Below are 19,057 nucleotides of genomic sequence, written 5' to 3' on the forward strand. Positions count from 1 at the left end.
GCGAATACAAATAACGGGGGGTCATATGAAAAGCCTCTTCTAAATCCATGCTGAGTGTGCTATGCTTTCGCTTGTGATAACCATGAGCCGTTTTTGTCTTAAACTTACCGTTGAACTTGGGGTTGAACTCACAGCAGCCACGACTCTTCAAGACCGTTCCTCATTGCCCTTCCCTCTGTCTCTCCTGTTCTGCAGACGGCGGTGTTTGTGGTGCTTCCCGTGGCGTCGCCGTCGTTCCTCTTCTCGGGCTTCTTTGTCCAGAGGCAACACATCCCGGCGGCCTTCCGGTGGGTCATGGAGACGTCGCACCTGTACCACGGCATGCAGGGCCTGCTCGAGGCCCTCTACGGCCGCGGGCGGGCCGAGCTCGACTGCGAGGAGGACGAGCTCTGCTTCCTGAGCGAGCCCAAGGAGGTGCTCCGCCATCTGGGCGTCGAGGAGGTGAACATCTCGCACGAGTTCCTCATTCTGCTCGCCATGGACTTGCTCTTCCGCCTCGCCGCCTTTTTCATCCTCAAGTGGCGGCTCCGGCGGAAGCGCTAGTGCCGCTACTCGACGCCACTCCGTTCATCCGGACGCCGCGCTGTCCGGGGGCTCTTCTTGTCTAGGTAGCCGGATAGCTTATTTATACGCATCTCACGGAGACACTTTTACTGAGACGAGTATTGTTTGCTCCTGGGTTGAGCAGGTTGCCTGGATAACTTGTTTGCTTTAAAGGGGCCATGAAGACGGAACGCAACTTTGTCTAATTTGAAAGAACTAGGCTTTGGTAACTCACTGAGCTGCATTCCAGCAACGAAGGACAATTTTCTGACCAAAAAAATGCAAGAAATATCGTAAAACTCAAATTTCTCGCTACAGTGATGTAATGAGTGAGATAATATGGGCCAGCATGAGAAACATACCGTATTTATTAAAATATAAGGTATATGTGGTGATTTTTTTTTTGCTCTCCAAACTGTACCCTCACCTTATAATCTTGACCGCCTTATAATCGAATAAATACGGTAGTTATCAGCGTGTTGACTTAGTGATAGCATACGAGGGGTATGATCGAACGGAACCAGAGTCCCCTCCACAATCGGCATCATGTTTCTTGGCAGTGGCTTTGACCGGTGGCCGTCAACCGGCCATATAAGATTCTGTGACGTCATAGTAGGAAAATCGCCAGAAAGGGGCCGGGGAGTCGCAGCTGCTACTTTTGTTTTCATTAATATCTCGATTGTTTCTCCAAAGTTTTTGGTAAAATTGGTGTCATTGTTATCGGGGCGAAGGAGTCTTTTTTATGAACAAACCTTGTACTTGGTCTTCATGGCCCCTTCAACATGTTTACGTTTCTGCATATCTCGATGAGTTATTGCCCACCCCTTCTAGGCAACGGGAGAGGTTATTTATGTACATTTCAGTTATTCACCGAGGTACCTCAACTGATACGAGTATTGTTTACTCTTGTATTGAGCAGGTTAGGTTTAAGGGTGTCTACTTTTCTGGAGACCTCATTGAGTTATGAATGTGATCTGATAAGTTATGTTTAGATGGTTCCGACAAAGTATTGAGCGCTCTTACTAGGTGTCGGGATAAGTGGTGTATTTGTGACATCCTGCTAAGTTGTGTGGGTAAAGGGAGGAGTTGTCAGGGCTTGCCTAGTTAGGATACCTTGGTATTGACAAGTTGTAGGCTGGGCCTAGCTTAGCTGCTGATGGATAGGCACACCGTTTCAGCGTCATCTCGCTTATACATGCACAACTCATGTTGACGGCTGTTGTACCTGCATACCACATTTTCAGCAAGTAACAGTGAGCCGACTTTGTTAGGGCCACTAATGCGTCCGGACCAGCATGCAACTGCACTTTAACTTCTTAGCTCTTCTGTGGTGTTGCCATTCTCAGTCTTTGAGCGCCTGTTAGAGAAGGGCGCGGAAAACTGTGTGCCCTGCAGCCATCTTTGTTTTAGACTGCTGTTACCTTTCTAACGATTCATAATGCCTCTTTGCTGAGACAGCTGAGTACACTCGTAGTGAGAGTTTTTATCATTTTGTTTCACCTGTCCCATTTGAGAACTCGAAATTTTGGGACAGAAATCTTTGCTCAATTAGGTATACATGGGTAAGCACTTTACATTCTCTATCTTCCTATCTCTCTTCAGATTTTTTGTTTGTGGCAGGTTATGCTGCTTCAGCGGTGTATATCACTGTAGCATGTTTGTCTGTTGTGGCTTGTAGCTGTACAGATGGCAAGAGGCTTGTTTATAACGTGTCTTTTCATAAGTCGGTTGTTTTCCTTTTTGCACCAAGCCAAGAGAACCTGCCAAGCTAGTTGATTGGCACAAAGTTGGTGTATGTATATGTTGTTTGTCTCTATCTTCATCCTCGTCTGTTTAGTGCCCTATTCTTCTTACTGCACCAAGAAATTTAAATCGAATTAGAGCCCTACTCTAAAGTGTGAACCGACTATTTCTGTCGCCAACATTTGTGGTAAATGTTTGCATCAGCACTTCTTACTTGTAGCTATTGGAATAGAACTTGCTGTTAAGGACAAGTGCGTTGCGCACTGCACATAATCACGTGCTGGTTATAGTAGGCATGAAACAGTGTTCTCTCCCGGGCTGTTTAAATTGCTGAACAGGAAAGATATGCTTCAGCCATTTTGAGGTTACCTAAACTTTTCTCACGTCCATTAGCTATATCTTCCCCCACTGCAGTGTCTTGGTTGGGAATTGTGGCTCGCTTAAAGGCCGCATTAATGCCAGAAAGTTACCCCTCTTCGAAGCTTAAAGGGGCCATGCAGACAAAACACAAGTTTGTTTGATTCGAAAGATTGCTTCGTTAGAATCATACTGACACCACTTTTAACGCACACTTCGCTCAAATAAGCTATTTAATTAGGAAAAAGGCAACGGCCATGCGACCCACTAGCTCGTTTCCCGCAACAGAACCTGTGATGTCATATGTGCGCAGCTGTACGATTTGCAGAGGCTGGCAAAAGCAAACGCAAGTTAGGCAGTGCTTATAAGCTTGCAGAACGAGCTATTTTCGCTTAAATGTCGTGTGAATTCATTTCATAGCTGTAAGAATGGTGGGGTAAACATTGCAAGTTACAAAAGTACACGCAAATATAGAGGTACCATTGTGTACTGTTGTTGGTACTGCGCACACTATGCTTGGTATAGCTGCACAGCAGTCTGGTGCTTTGGGTTTCTCTCAGACGACACAGGCCGATTTGTGTATGCGACATTGTCTTACGTGACCCTGTTTGTCGAGCATACCCAATGTTTCACAAATTAATCACTTCCAACCACAACAAAAACAAGGCAGGTGCAAATACGGCCAGAAACAAAGCGAGGGTGTCCACAGTAGTCTTGCGCAGTATGGTGGCACCGTCCAGGAGGACTGACGGTAAAAGTTGTTCCGGAGTCCGCTGCTGACTAAACAGCGTACTAACATTCGCTTGAAGACCTTTCCTTGTTGCGTCATTGCAGGCATCATAAAACACACAATTTGGCGAGAGAATAAAAATTTTAACTTGAATTGATTAATTTCTCAGTGAATAAAGCACCATTTGCTTCCGGACAAGTGCTGGGGGCACTATAAAACACCAAATCTCTCAAATAAAATAAACGCGTTTTGTCTGCATGGCCCCTGTAAAGAAATTTCATCCAGTTGTGTGAAACCAGTGCGAAAGACAGTTGGACAGCTAACTTCTTTAAAGGGAATCTTGATGCTGCAGTCTTGTAATCTCGATGATGGGTAATTTTTAACCTACGGCTGTTAAGAAGCTGCTGGTTTACTCATAAACTGTAAGCAAGGCCTGTGGTATTTTGCGGAAATTCTCGAGTAATCAGTTTCGGAGCCTTCAAGGCAGCAGTTTCGAACTTTTGCAATGTGAATCAGTCGTAAGGCCTAGTGTCTACTCACTGGTAGCCACTTGGCCTAGCACTCTTTCCAGGCGTAAACCATTTTTTCTGACCATTAAGGCATTTTTTAATTGGGTGCCCTTCCCTCAGCACAATGGGTCCTTGCGCTATTTGCTGCGGCTCCCAATTCTTCTGTGGGGTTCTCCTCAATTGGACCGTGTCTTGGCGCCAAATTTAAATGCCTCTCTCTTCTTTTCGGCCACTCTTTTCTTCACATGATCTTCTCTGCACATCGTCACGTTCAATAGCTGCACCCTAGTCATGACCGCAACTATAGGAAATGTCTTCCTCTTAGTTATTTGCATAATGTGCTCTGAAATCACGAAACCCGTTTTTTACTAAACCTAGTCATTTCAACATAGCGAAATGTACAGTCATGGAAAAATGACATATGAACGCGGAAATAAGGATGGCAACATACAAATAGCACAGCTCCTTTCCACGGACACCAAATAGTTCCGTAACTCTGTAACAGCAACAAAGTTTGCAAATGTAACTTTCCAAATACAATGGTACCCCCGATGGTACGTCCCCTTATCTTACGACGATCCGCTTCTTACGGTGGATCACCGTGGTCCTGGCAAACTCCCCATAGAAACAATGCATTATAAACCCCGATTACACAACGCTCGGGTGCAAGCGGTCCGCTTCATACGACGGACCCTGGTGGAGATAAACTGCCGTTTTTCCCATCTTTTAGATTGCTTCGCTACCTCGTCCCGACCTTTCTCTATTCTTATCCCCCTTTGACGTACAAAGACGCTTGATGTGCAAAGGTCCGCAGGTAAGCCAGGCCACTTGCTGAACAGACGCAAGCGAGCAGGCGTGTACTGGCGGGTGGGAGTTAACCTTCGTTGGCCCGACGTGGTACCAGAACACCAACACGCCAAGCGCGAGAAGTCGAAGTCTAGGTGGCCGGCGGACTGTGATTTGGGAACTCCTATCGAGCCGATGAATGTGAAAACAAATACAACGCAACCCCACGGTGATGACCCAACACCCGCTTTCCTTGCCCGCACTATCCACCTTTCTTCCTTTCACGACGCTCGCTCTCCCCCTCTCTCATCTCTGCTTACCAGCGTCTTTCAAAGTCGCGCTTTTGCTCGTTCCTTTTTTCCTGCCTTTTTTCCATCACCGCCTTGTACTATCGTTCGTTTCACTTGGCCTTGGAAGTTTCACTCTCTCGCCTTTCCTCTCTTAATTTGTTCAGCCGCGTCAGCCTTTCCAGCTTATGTCGCGCATGTGGGGCACAGGGCTGGTGGGCGAGCGCATACGTGGCACTGTGGACGGGAGGGGAGGCACAAAATAGGCGATTCCTTTTTTTTTTTAGAAACTTGGGAAAGGTACGCAAATTACGCGAGAACGTGCTAACTATAGTCATTTAAATAAGCTCATAGCTAACCTGTCGTGTGAGACTGTCTACTAGGCCGGCATTTACCTGTTCCCGATAATGCGACACCCCGGTCATACGACGCTTTAACGCGGTCCCCGGAAAGTCGTAATACTGGGGTTGCACTGTATACCAACTTCCTCGGTTCTGTGTGGTCTGGTTCATATTTCCACGTTCGCTTTTCATTTTTCCATGCCTGTACAACTTCTCTTATTCAAGCGTTCCATTCAGACGTCTCTTTGGCAGTTAAAAGCAGTGAGAAAGATGGGGACCTTGTAAAATTTAGGGTTATTCGCATATCGTTGCATCGGTCGTACTTAAAACTATCAGCATTCAGTCTTTTTGATTGTGTGTAGTTACATGCTTGTCAAACTATCCCTCCTAACACATTTGTTTTTCTAGCCCGGGACCCAGTTTTCCAAACCCAACATTTTCTTCTCGTATCTATATTGTAGCCAGTGTGTAACGGCAGTGTTACGTGTTGTGTACATAGACAACATTGTATTACTGAAGCACCGGTGACGCCACTTGCGAGCTTTTCCTCTTGCCTGCGGTGAAGCCATCCTGGGCGTATCACAGCAAACTTTGTGCGCAAAGCAACGAAAAACTATTTTTACACAATGAGCGCGCTTGTAATAGTGCTAGATAATCGAAGCAGACGTGAGCAGTAGCGGCGCAGCGTTATTTGCTTACCCAGTAGTTAGCGTTGCTTAGATAACAACGCCGTACCTCCCTTTTGTGACCCATTTGGATGCTGTGGCTGTTACAAGACGTTGCGCGTCATTTTGTGCAATACTAACCAAGTCTTTGTTCACACAGTATAGCCTTGCCTAAACGTTGTAATGCACACGTGTGAATATCTCCGCTGTTGCGTAGATAAGTGGTTGTGAGGACAATTTTAGACCTTTGATATTATATATATATACCAATCAGGGTCACGCTATTAGTAGTCTATCTCTAGTGGGTGTCAACTGGGGGTGACTGGGTATGGGTGTGCCATGGGATTTTGTCGTAACAGTTTCCTCATATGCTCTTACTCACGCAGTTTTTTTCACAATCCACAAAACGTTGCATGTATATTTGACCTGTCACACCTGTCTGCAATTATTGCTGATTTGTAAGTAATCAATTTGTGAACTAAACTGAACCACGCTTAGTAGCTGTGGGAGTTGTGCTTTTGTAACGAAACCAAAGACGCACGATTTGGCACAATATTGGTTGCTGTGAAATTATTTGTATATTAGGGCGAAAGCCCTTAAGTGCTTCATTTTGTAAAAAAAAAAAAAAAACTGTCATTGTTTGCTATAGGAACTTGCTGCCACTGCAAGGAGTACATAAGAGACACGTATCAGTTTGTACGTGATTTGAACCAAAGTCTGCGAAGTAAATGCTGAGTGCACTTCCACCACTCCATTTTTGTGCTTCACCAGTGGTGGACCAAAAGTTAGAACAGTGAACGCCTTATAAGAAGTGAACATGTTGGCATCTGAGTAGAAAAGATGCACATTAGCTGTGCAGATTGTTGATTCTGAGGTAGCTGTCGCAAAAAGTGTGGCCAGTCCGCCTGTTGAAATTATTCGTTCGAAAAAATGATGAAAGGGCAGTGAAGAAAGAGATTGATTGTTGATTGTGGGATTTCACGGGCTGAAGCTCTTTGTGGGCTACGTACTGGAGGGCTCCGGATTAATTTTGAACACCTGGGGATCTTCAACATGCGCCGAAATTGCGACGCACAGGCACTTTCACTTTTCGCTTCCATCAAAAAAAGTAGCCACCGCAGCCAGGGTCAAACCTGTGTCCTTGAGCTCGGCAGCACAACGCAGACACGGTGAGCAGATTGAGTGCCCCGTGGATTTTTTTTCTTACCGCTTTCCTGAAACAGTATTTAGGCAAATTTTTTGAAAGATAAAGCAGTTTATGAAATATGGTTGTCGTAGCGTATAAATAGGGTTTGCTTTCGAGTCAAACCCCGATTGTACCCGATTCTTACACCCCGAGCATGTTTCAGGAGATTCGGGTTAAATCCAGATTTCTCCCCGAATGGACCTTTTCAAAGGAGCAATCTGCACAATTGTGGTCTGACTTTCCGCCATTCTCAACCAGCAGTACTTCCTGGAAGCAAGCCCCACAAACACACCTTCCGAACTCACTGAGTATTGGAATGACTCTACCACCCGCAACCTCAGTCTGGCAGACGCTACCCTGACGTTGTTGGGCCTAGCTAATGGAAGCGGTGTTATGGAGAGAACCTTCTCCCAGTTGAGATACGTTCAGCAATCAGACAGGCCTCAAAGTGAGGACCGACAAGTTGTGCAAGTGGATCACAATAATGTGTGTAAACAAGGATGAGGGAACAATCAGTGACCAGCTTTTCGTGAATACAATGTTTCAGTTGTTAAAGTTTATCAACGCTATTTAATCTCATTATTGAGTCTTTTCTGAACAAATGCCAAATTCCGGAGAGCATTTTCGCGAGTGTGAAATAAACACCAATTTAACGTGTTACACTTAAAAAGCTCGTGATGCGCTGCAAAATAAACTTAGTACATCTATCGAGTTAACCCGGAAAAAAACATGAATTTCTTAATGGTTTCATAAAAACACCCGATTTCTCCCCGAATATCAGTTAAAAAAACAGCACACCCGGTTTTCATCCCCTAATTTTGAAAAAAAAAATATAAAACCCAAAACGAACAACCCTACGAATCAACCCAGCAAACCCTTCAAAGAGAATTGCAAGCGTTTGCGCAGTTTTGGCCTGGACAGTCATTATGTGGGGTGTGCATTTGTGGACTTTGCTTTTTTCTGGCGAATTGGCCTTCTGCTGCTGCTGCTGAAATTTACTTTTATAACCGTCTCCACAGATTCGCATAATTGCAAGTGAGTAAAGCCGCACAAGTGTCGCAATCAGTGCACAACTTTGGTCATGTATGTTTGTAGCTGGGCACTGTAATTACACGAACACCGACGCAGAGCAGACATGTCGGAACTAAAAAATTTATTAAAGGAGCCACGAAGACAAAATACAAGTTGGGTTTATTAGAAAGACTGCTTAGTCCCGATAACAATGATACCAATATCATCGCAATCTTCGAACAAATAGCGGAGATATTAAAGAAAACGTGGGAAGCAGTCGCGACCCCTAGCCAATTTCCCGCAACTTTTCTATGACGTCACGGAACCTTGTTTGTGCGATTGGCGACCGCCTAAGACCTGTCGTGACGACACGTGACCGGACGTCTTTAATGGGGCCTCTAGTTCCATTTGACCGCATCACTTGAATGCTAACGTGCAGTTAACGCACTGAAAATTATATTTTATTGTTGGCCCGTATGACGTCATTCTTGCTCATAACACATCACTGTGGTGCAAAATTTGAGTTTTTAAATACTTCTCGCTTTTTTTTTTTCGTTAAAAAACATCTTTTGTGGCTGTAATGGAGCTGAGTGAGATATTGAATCCTAGTTCTTTCAAATTACACGAAGTTGTATTTTCTCTTCATGGCTCTTTAAACGATCCTTTTCATTGCGAATTAGAGCTGTTCAATTAAATCATCAGAATGGAATTTTTTACTGTGTTTGGAACTTTGCCATGTACCCTTCGTAGTGGAGATAATGTGCTCTTGCGCTTTCAAAGGCCGGTCATCACGTGTTTCTGAAGATAACAGGTTACACTGTCTCACTACAACAAACTGCACGGCAATTGTCGTAATGCCATTAACTTTCTGACTTTTAGAATCTGTACGAAACGGTTGGAGTGCTGAAATTTACATAATACTGTTTGCACTTCGTGTTCTTCACTTCGATTTTTTCTTTTCGTGCTGGAGAAAGTTTTGATTCTGTGCAAAAAACAAACAAAAAAAAGTCTCGTTAATCTCGCTACGATAAATCTGTTGAAGGGCATTGGATCTGTATCTGTATTCATGCAATCAACGCATTGTTACCAGTGGATTTATGCTTGAGAAGCAATAATCTGTTGGGGCAGGCATAGCGGATGCTCGCAAGGTCCATGCTGCTTTGAAAATGTCCTTTTCAGCTTTTGCTGGCTGTCGACAAGGCGGATAGAAGGAAAAAACATCGACAGCACTAAAATCGCCCCAGGCTTTTTGACGCCACTGTCTGTGACCTTATTTCAGGTTTGTTTTTTTTGCCAATGGCTGGGCTGTCTTGGTCATTAAGCGAAGTGTGTGCAACCTCTTGAAACAACAGTTGTTCTTTTTTTGTTTTCGTTCCTTGTGAGGCCTAGTGGACCACATTTAGGTTCACATTGTTCTCCCTCGCGAGACCTCTTTTTGTTGGGCATTTGTGATATGTACAGTGGTGCGAAAGCTTTTAATAATAACTTCTTTGTGCATGTGTGTGGCTGGCAGTCAGTCTCAGCCCATCGTTGTGATCGAAACCACGTGCACAGGTTTTGACCTGTGTCTTCCTAATGGCCGTGGTGAACAGGTTAGTGCTTTTGATGCAGTATTTTGCGGTTAAAACCAGTGATGTTGGGCTGCGTAGGTGTACAGTGCTTTTCTGTTGTACCATTGCCCCTGTGATCCCTAGGTGCCTGTAGTTCCTTACGTTGATGGCCTTGCGCATCTTTCCATGCAAGTCAGCAAAACAAGAACCCCTGTTGTCAAGCCCGTGTTTGTGCCAGTTTATTTGTGTTGCAGCGGTTGTTTTGCCGACCTACGCAGTCAGGAAATTAGTAGATATCTAATCGATGTCTACTAGACTCGAGACAGTAGATATTCAGTGGTACATTTGTGAAGATCAAAGAGACATCGGTGGGGCGTTCATGGGTTGGTTAGGGCAATCGGCTTTTACAGGGGTACGTTTGCTTGGGGAGTTGTGTCAACTGACATTAAATTTTTGGCACAGAAGTTGTGCCAGATGCCTAAGCTAGTTATTTTTTTCTTGTCAGCCCTTGCAGGCGTTGACTTTCCACCTGTTTCCTATTCACGTCGCTTAGAGGCACAGAATGTACCAAAGTGCGAAAGCCGATAACTTCCTCGAGTGTCCCAACACCACCACTTATTTTGTCCTGTCTCATCCTTGGCTGAAGCGAACACATTTCTTCATTGCTGGCGCCAAGTGCTGCCACAAAGCAAGCACTCCTTCCTACTCCTTGGCCAAAGAGGAATGACTGGTTTTTCAGGGCTGTCTTATCAGTCCTGTTACTCTTTTTTGCTTTTTTGTGCTATACAGTCTGGTTGTAACCATGCTTTAAGATTAGCTATGATGAAAAATGTGTTTCTGAATGGGGAAAGCATTGTGAAGCGAGTGGAATGATGTCCGCGGGGACGGTTAGGTCTGCGTTTTATTCACGTGTAGCGCTTTTTTATGAGTACATTTAGTGAAGTGTTTCATTAAACACATTTCACAATGAGACCTGTGTGTTTGGAGTGAGATTTATTGCGCTGTTTTTATCCATTTTACTTTTAAAGGGGCTCTGCGGCGAGTCTGTCGAACTTGTTTGAAACACAAATGCATTGTGTGGTTCAACACACGTAGCCCTGTACTCACTGTTAAGAATATGATTGGATTCTTGGTTCACATGTAAAGTTTTTAATATCCTGGCAGTCCATTTGGTGGCACTATGCAAGCTTGCCTACCTATCGTTCCAGCCACTGCTGCCACAAATGGTTGGTGTGAGGTGGTCGGCGCTTTTGAATCCTAGTGAATAGGCAACGTTTTCAACTCTTTGCTGCCTCTTGAACAGGTAGCTGGAAATTTCAGCAATTCCGCTAGGGAGTTAAAAACGCCGGCACTACACCAGGGTAGCGACCTTTTGGCTGTGAGGCTGCGGAGATAAATGCACCTGATTCAAATCAAATAAGTGCGCACATTTATGTAAAGATTTTGTAGTTATTTAGCTAATCGCTGTGCAAGTTGCGTCCACCTTGTCTGAAGAAATTTAATCGATATCACGGTGCATTTCACTACTACTGAGCCAAAACATTGCCCAAAAATTACCACCCCTTCTTAAAGGGTCCATGAAAAGAAAATATAACTTTGTTTAACTTGAAACGGTTAGGCTTCAGTACCTCACTCAGCTCCATTACGGCCACGAAAGACGTTTTTTAACCGATAAAAACGCAAGAAATAGTACGTAAGAAGTTTCAAATTTCGCGCCACAGTGACGAGTTATCGGCGCGAGTGACGTCATATGGGCCAGCACTAAAAACATGATTTTCAGTGGATTAGGTGCACGTTAGCATTCGAGTGATTCGATCAAACTGAACTAGCGGCCCCACTACAATCGACCAGTCATGTGTCCTGGCGATTAATTAGTTCGGCCGCCGTCAATCGCCCAAAGAAGATTCTGTGACGTCATAGAAAAGTAGCTGGAAGCAGGCTAGCGAGTCGCCACAGCTTCACACGTCTTCTTCAATATCTCCGTTATTTTTTGGAAGTTTGCGATGAAATTGGTATCATTTTTATCAGGACAAAGCAGCCTTTCTAATAAACCAAACTTGTATTTTGTCTTCATGGCTCCTTTAAAGGAAGTTGGGAGAAGTGTCAAGGCCTTCTAACATCAAAACTGCATCAAAAGTGTGTCGGCACCTTCACTAGAAGACCATGGATCCAATTTTCGCTGAAAATGTGTCCAATCAGTCGTCAGACCTTCAAAAACCGAAATTTCAAGCGAAGAATAAACCCATGCGGCAATTTTTCACGCACTTAGTAAATGTATCTATGAACGATCGATACATGGTTTATGAGACATGTGGTTTATAGCTTATCTACTCCTTCTTCATTATTGATGGCCTTCTCTAGAGCCATTTCTTTTTCACGACTTTCAATTAGCCTTCCTGACACAGTGGAGGCCTGGTTTGGCGTGCACGCCGTGTTCCAAAGATTTTATCAGAGCTTTCTGGTCAAACAACCGGCCTATGAGGAAATGCATTAGTTTTTTGACAGGATGCCATCGTTCCCACTGATAATGATTTCGCTTTAAAAAAAGGCTGTCAGAATTGTCCTTTTCTTGGGAAATGAAGCTGGAGGCCATTAGTGGAGCCCAGGGTCCAAAGTAAGATGCACCAACTCCTTTGCCAGTGAGAACTGGTGGAAGCTTCAAGAATGTCTTCATGAATGATTTTCGTACAGAACTGTGCAGAAACCATTATGCTTACGTGTAAACAAACGTAACTGCAGTTTATTTTGAGCTGCAGTTATGGAGTGTTAACAAAAGAACATGCTGTTGAACAACTGCATAAGCAGGGCATGTTTTCAAGCGCAAAAAAAAAACGGGAACTCAAAAATATGGACACGACAAACGCTAGCGTTTGTTCCATCCGCATTTTTCTCTGAGTTCCCGTCATTTTTGCGCTAGAAAACATGCCCAGTTATTCCAGTACCAACTTGCCCAACTTTCCGCACTAATTAACTGCATAAGCCCACACTTAGGGCCATTCAACAATATCTTCTTGTCTCAACACTTTACTTTCGGTAATTTGCTATGAAAGAGGCTCATGCATATGGCATGACATGCTGCTGTGAACAGAATTGGCGGAGTGTTTACAGCTCAAATAAAATCCTGACTTTTCTATTGGAACCTGGTAATGCCGCTATACATTAACTCGTTAAACTTGCAACCACGGTCCTATGGCCAAGCATAGTAGTACCTTAACGATTAGATGATTATTAGAGTGGGAGCCCTGATGTAAGAGAGAGAAGTCGGGGGTTGGTTAGGCTGGACGTCTATTCCCTCCCCCTTCAGCTATCGGCCAGGAGCAACCCTTGGCAAGGCTTCGACCAATTGGACAGTGCAAGACTGGGAGTCGGAGTCCGAGCGTAGCAGTACTGTCTCCCACTGCTCCGATATAGTTAACATTTTTCTTGCTTTGTCTGTGTTGATGATAGCAGGAGTAGCTCAGTCATCTGAAGGGCACAGCTGGGACCTCGACTTGGCTTAAGAAGACACCACATCCGCTGCTTCTTTTAAGCGGCTCTCTAATTCCTCTCTTATCTTTGTGGGCAACTAGATGGTGCTAGGCGCAAGCAAGCTCCTATATGAGAATGGGGTATAGGCTTCACGAAAGCGGTTTCATTAACGGATGTCACAAAACTGGCTGCACGAATTTTTTGTGAAACTGGAAAAGGTAATGTAACATCGCTTTTGCGCTCAAAGAATTGGTCCATTAGAAGCTTTGCTGTTCTGGAAGGCATTTATTTATTTTGTGACATGCAGACATATAAATGGTTACTGTCGCATTACTTCTGCTGGCCATATTGGGCATACCTTAAAAAGGCCTTTTTTAACTTGGTGCAAGCGATTTTTCTTAAAAGGGTATTTTGATGGTGTTTCAGTCTTCTTTGATTGTAAAATAACTTGAGCGCCATGGGGATGGGAGAATTTTGTTGCGTAAATTTGAAAGCTCTTCTATCAAACAGAACTGCAACCATAGGAATAGGGGAAGTGAGATCCGAGGGATTAAAAATGTCGAAGGTACTTCTCAAGGATCTGTTTTTTAACCCCTACTCTTCAAGATGGCGATAAAAACAGCAAAGGAAAAAAACTCCAGGAAATACCAAAGGCTCGTTGGCCCAAAAGGAAGAAGCACTTCAAGAGGTGGCGACGGGAATAGAAACCCTCGTCAGAGACAGCGGCCTCTACTGTGCTTCAGAGAAGTCCGAAATAATCAGGATCAGCTGATATGAATGCCCGGGACACCTAAGTTTCATGTTGGGAGGACAAGAAGTCCCACTAATCAGGTTACTCGGACTGTGGATACAGAACTACCTGAAGACCTATAGCAACTACAGAGCAACTATAGAGATGCTCAAGAAGACCACAAGGAAAATAACCCGGATAATAAGAAGGATAACAAGAAGCAGAACCGGAATGACAGAAGAGGACACTCACCGTCTGGTTCAAGTTGTCAGCACTAGCGTACAGCCTACCATATCACCGACTAAAGAATAACCAAACAGAAACAATAATAAGAGGAGCAATCGGACTACCCTACTCCAGTGAAATGAGTGAGCTACAAAAACTGGACACAACAAACACCTTCGAAGAGACGAAGGAAGCCACACTGTTCGCGCAAACACAAAGGCACGCGCTCTGATGAAACCAAAATTAGAAGCAAAGTTGACTCTGGCAGAGACGCAGAAAAGTATATTGGCAATACTACCAAAAAACATGGACGACAGCCCAGCAAAAAGAAGAAAAGCAAGAATAGCATACCCCGAAAGACCTTGACACAGTATACACCGACGTAGCAATGCATGAAAACAACGGCAATGCAGTGGCAACCATCATACATTCGAACCATGACCTAATAGAAATTGTTTGACTATCAATTGGAAACGAATCCCAAGGAAGCGGAGTCCGGCCCTAGCTTTGGCCCACCAAGAGAGACATGCAGGAGAGTTTGTCTACACGTAATCACGCGGTCTCCATATCAAATACATGTTACAACCTTGTTAAACGAATACCACGAGTGGCAAAAAACGTGATGAACAAAAATCAAGGGAAGACCCCATAGAGCACACAGATTGACCGGAAGTCAAGGCCACGCGGGACTTGCGGTAAACGAAGTGGCTCAACACAGACTGCCCCTGAGTTGACAAACCGGACGGGGGACAACATGCAGCTTATTTATTTATTCATTTACTTACTTATTTATTTATTTATATTTACAAATACTGCTGTCTCACAGTTCAAGACATTGCAGGAGCATGACCGGCTATATTTTGGGTCGTGGCAGGAGTGGGTCCACAACAGAACACATGGTTTGGTAGTTCATTAAAAAAACTATCGGTAGGCAACTTCCGGAGAGAAACATCAAGGTTATTCCATAATCAACTGTGAAAGGCAAAAATGAGAACTTAAAACAATCTAGAAAGGCATGAAGGGCGTGATGTTAATGGGGTTTGACCTGCGAGTGTTTGCACCAGAGTTAACAAAGGAAATGGGCATGTCAGTGGTGATTATCTTGTTCACTACTTTATGCAAAGTGCCGATACGCTCACAAGTACGTCTGTGTTCGAGTGATTTGAATGATAGACGAATAGCGCGTGACGAAGGCGAAAAATTCTGATCATAACGGTGATATATGAATCTTATTGCTTTTTTTTGAACACCTTCCAGTTGGGCTATGTCGCATGCGCAATGAGGTGACCAGATTACGGAGGCGTATTCAAGTACAGGCCGTATCAGGGATTTGTATGCTGTTAGTTTGCATTCACGAGTTGCATCTTTTAACATTCGCTTCAAGAAGCCCAATTTCCGAAGCGCTTTCGAGCAGACTAGGTTTATATGTTTATGCCATTTTAGGTTCGGTGAGAATGTGACGCCAAGGTACTTCAATTCATTAACATGCTTCATGTTCTGGCCATAGGAAAAACGTAGGGGTTCCTTCTTGTTTGTGAATGTCATGCTTACCGTTTTGTTAAGGTTAAGTGCCATTTGCCACGTTGAGCTCCAGGTACAGAAAGAAGAAAAAGCATATTATTTAACTGTATTTGGTCACGGGAGGCACTTATACAAGAATAGAGGACATAGTCGTCGGCGTACAGACGGAGTTTGACTGGTGTGTTTTTCATTATCTCAATGCATCGTTCAGATAAATTAGAAAAAGGACTGGCCCAAGGACGGAGCCCTGCGGCCTACCCGATGTGACAGGGAGGAATGACGAATGTGAATTGTTAAACGCGACAGACTGCTGCCTTAAATTTAGGTAATCTGAGATAACAAGCGAATGCCGTGAGTGCCGTGCAGAAAGGCTTTTAGCTTGAGGTGAAGTTTTTTGTGGCAAACAGTATCAAAAGCTTTCGAATAGTCAATAAAAAATGGCGTCTACTTGACCGCGATCGTTTAAAGTCGAAGCGATGTCATGCGTAAAACCCACGTAGCAACTGCGTGACTTGAAAATCCTGCGTGAAAGCCATGTTGATTTTGGGAGAGTAGGTTGTTTTCAGATATCTGACTTCATGTTTGTGAATAATGTGCTGTAGAATTTTACAGCATGTGCAGATTAACGAAATAGGTCCCCAGATTTAAACATCGGAACAATTTCGCATTTTTCGAAATCTTCGGTACAATTCCTGTTTTAAGAGATCTCTGAAAAATGACTGTTAAATACCTAGCATTCCATTCAGTGTAACGTTTTAAAAATGTGTTTGGGATGTTATCAGCGCCAGCACTTTTATTTGTGTCGATATTCAGTAGCAGATCAATAACTCAGGCGTAACTAATCTGTAGTTCCGGGAAGGCAGGCAATGTACTGTAAAGACCGAAAGCGGGACTGGTACCATCATCTATATATACTAAACACTGATTTGAAATAACCATTGAAGGCTTCAGAGATAGCGAAGGAATCCGAAGAGGGCTGTTCGTTCACAATAAGTAAGGGAGATGTCTGGCCTGCAGGGTTAAGAGCTTTCCAGAATTTAGATGGGTCGTTTTTCATAAAGGTCGTTAACGAAGTTTCATAGCAAAATTTCCGGGCAGCATGCATTTTTTCTCTTAGCTCTGTTTTTAGAGAGTTCAGTAAATTCGGGTTGTTTACAAGAGTTTACGATGCCTTCGAAGTCGCTTTATGCGCCGAGTAAGCTGAATAATTTCTCTGTTTAGTCAAGGATGCCGAGGGTTTCGTTTTAGGCACTTCTGTGGGACATATGTGTGTATGTAGTGTTCAACAATCGTATAAAACTGATCGACTAACAAGTCCACACGACATTGGTTGCTATTAAACAAGAAATTGTCAAAAGATGCTGCTATAACTGCAAGGATTGAATTGTCCACGTGGGTAAAATCTACAACCTTTTTGTACGTCGGAAGTTTAGGTTCACAGGCAACATTCAAGCTAAGAAGAACTGCCTTGTGGTCAGACACACCATCCACGGCTTCACATTCAAATCTATTCTGCTGTACAGCCTATTTAAGAATACAAGGTATAAAATGGTATTTTCCCGTGTAGGAACATCGACTACTTGGGTAAGATCAAAGGACACAACAAGATCAATCATAGCTTCACTGAGTGCCCTATTGCGACCAGTGGGTAAGAGGCAATTCCAGTCAACATACGGTACATTGAAATTACCACATAAAATCAGTTTAAATTTGTGAAGCCTGTTTTTAAAATATATTCACTAATAGCAGGAAAAAACAATGTGATAAGCGCATGCATGGAGGCCGGTATATTACACCTAATACGGTTATTTTTCCCCCAACGCTTATTTTGCACCATTCAGATTCTGAATCGGGAAGGTCACCCGCCGCGGTGGCTCAGTGTCTAAGGCGTTGCGCTGCTGAGCACAAGGTCGCGGGTTCGATTCCCGGCCGCGGCGGCCGCTTTTCTGATGGAGGCGAAAAGCAAAAACGCCCGTGTGCACGAGATTTCGGCGCACGTTAAAGATCCCCAGGTGGTCAAAATTAATCCGGAGCCCTCCACTACGGCGCGCCTCATCGCCTGCGTTGCGTCGGCGCGTTAAACCGTACAATCAATCAATCAATCGGGAAGGTCGGCTAAGGGATAGAGCTTAATAATATTCTTTAAGAAGACGGCGACACCGCCACCACGGCTGTCCGCTCTGTCTTTACGTAGTACCGAGTAACCCGGGGGTAGAAATTCAGCCTCGGAAATAGTATTATTCAGCCATGTCTCAGTGACACAAATTGGCGATGGGGCGTAAGTCTGGATGAGCCAATTAAAATCTACATTTTTATTCACCAAACTGCGAGCATTAACGTTCAGAAGCACTAATTTACGCTGGTTTCCGGAAAATCATTCATTGCTAGGGGGAACACGAGTGCTAGACGCTTCAACAACTGACTTGGTGACATCGTCCCATGCGTAGCGAACACTGTCAATTATCAACTGATCGTACTGTAGGCGTACTTTTTCGGCAGAGCAGAGCTACGGGGAAATATATATACTCTCAGATTAGCCAGGGGGCGAGCTCTATCTCACAAAGAGCGCGCTGAACAAATTGGAAGCCACTTCCTGGACACAGATACAAACACTTATCAAAACCTCCACAGATATAGAAAACCTGATGTACATTGAAACACACCCGCTCAGATCCAACCTGCTGTAACATTTCCACACTGTACCTCATCAAGTGGCAGGGCAACAGGAATCGCCGCGCAGACACAACACCAGAGAAAGAAATTGAGCTATGGTCGGCAGCCATATATCTTTAGCATGGAAGACCACTTCCATCAGCCAGGCCCAGAAGAAGGCCAGTCTCAGTCGTGCCCCGGACTGCGGACCGCACCCGTCAGCGACAATAGAAGTTCTCGGCTTCAATGTTTATTCATTCCTTCACCCCAGCCCCTGCATCTGTCCGAAATACGCGTCTATGAATACCGTGCCTATGCAAGCAACCGACAGTTCTTCACCTATGCTCCAACAGACAAAAAAAAAAAAAAAAAAAAAGAAGGCGCAGTTTGCACTAAAGGTGCAAGGCTGTAGAAACAGCAGAGCTGGCAACCCCTCTCTCTTCTTCGGAGACCCGGCTGTTGCGCGTCACATGGATTTACGAACTTGCCGCTGAAAGCACTCCATGATTAGCAGGCCCTGATTGTTTTGTCCGCAGGGTTTCACATCTCTCCCAAAGTGAACCGCGGTAGCATGCGCTAGAACTTACGGCAACCGACTTCGTGAACTCTGCGTCTGTGCTTCTCACTTCCGGCGTGAACGCACGTGAACTGGCAAGAGGAACAGCACGCGAGAGATAACGCCACGGACGTTGAGCAGAGTGTTCTCGAAGGTCGAGCTGGTTGTTCTTGTGCCAGATGAGGTGGTGGAGTTCG

At 44.4% G+C, this 19,057-nt stretch overlaps 1 protein-coding gene across 1 annotated transcript in view; it reads left to right on the plus strand.

Moving 5' to 3' along the window:
* LOC144179647 (ATP-binding cassette sub-family G member 1-like) overlaps positions 1-10,680 on the plus strand; it is an 82,556-nt gene extending 71,876 nt beyond the window's left edge. Inside the window, exon 13 of the mRNA XM_077708084.1 lies at positions 196-10,680. Coding sequence (XP_077564210.1) covers positions 196-543 — 348 coding nt within the window. The 3' untranslated portion in view covers positions 544-10,680. The remainder of the gene's footprint in view (positions 1-195) is intronic.
* The last annotated feature ends 8,377 nt before the right edge of the window (positions 10,681-19,057 follow it).

This window comes from Haemaphysalis longicornis, unplaced genomic scaffold (assembly GCF_048455015.1).
Source record: "Haemaphysalis longicornis isolate Haplotype H1 unplaced genomic scaffold, Haemaphysalis longicornis Haplotype H1 scaffold_4, whole genome shotgun sequence".
Taxonomy (NCBI): Eukaryota; Metazoa; Arthropoda; class Arachnida; order Ixodida; family Ixodidae; genus Haemaphysalis; species Haemaphysalis longicornis.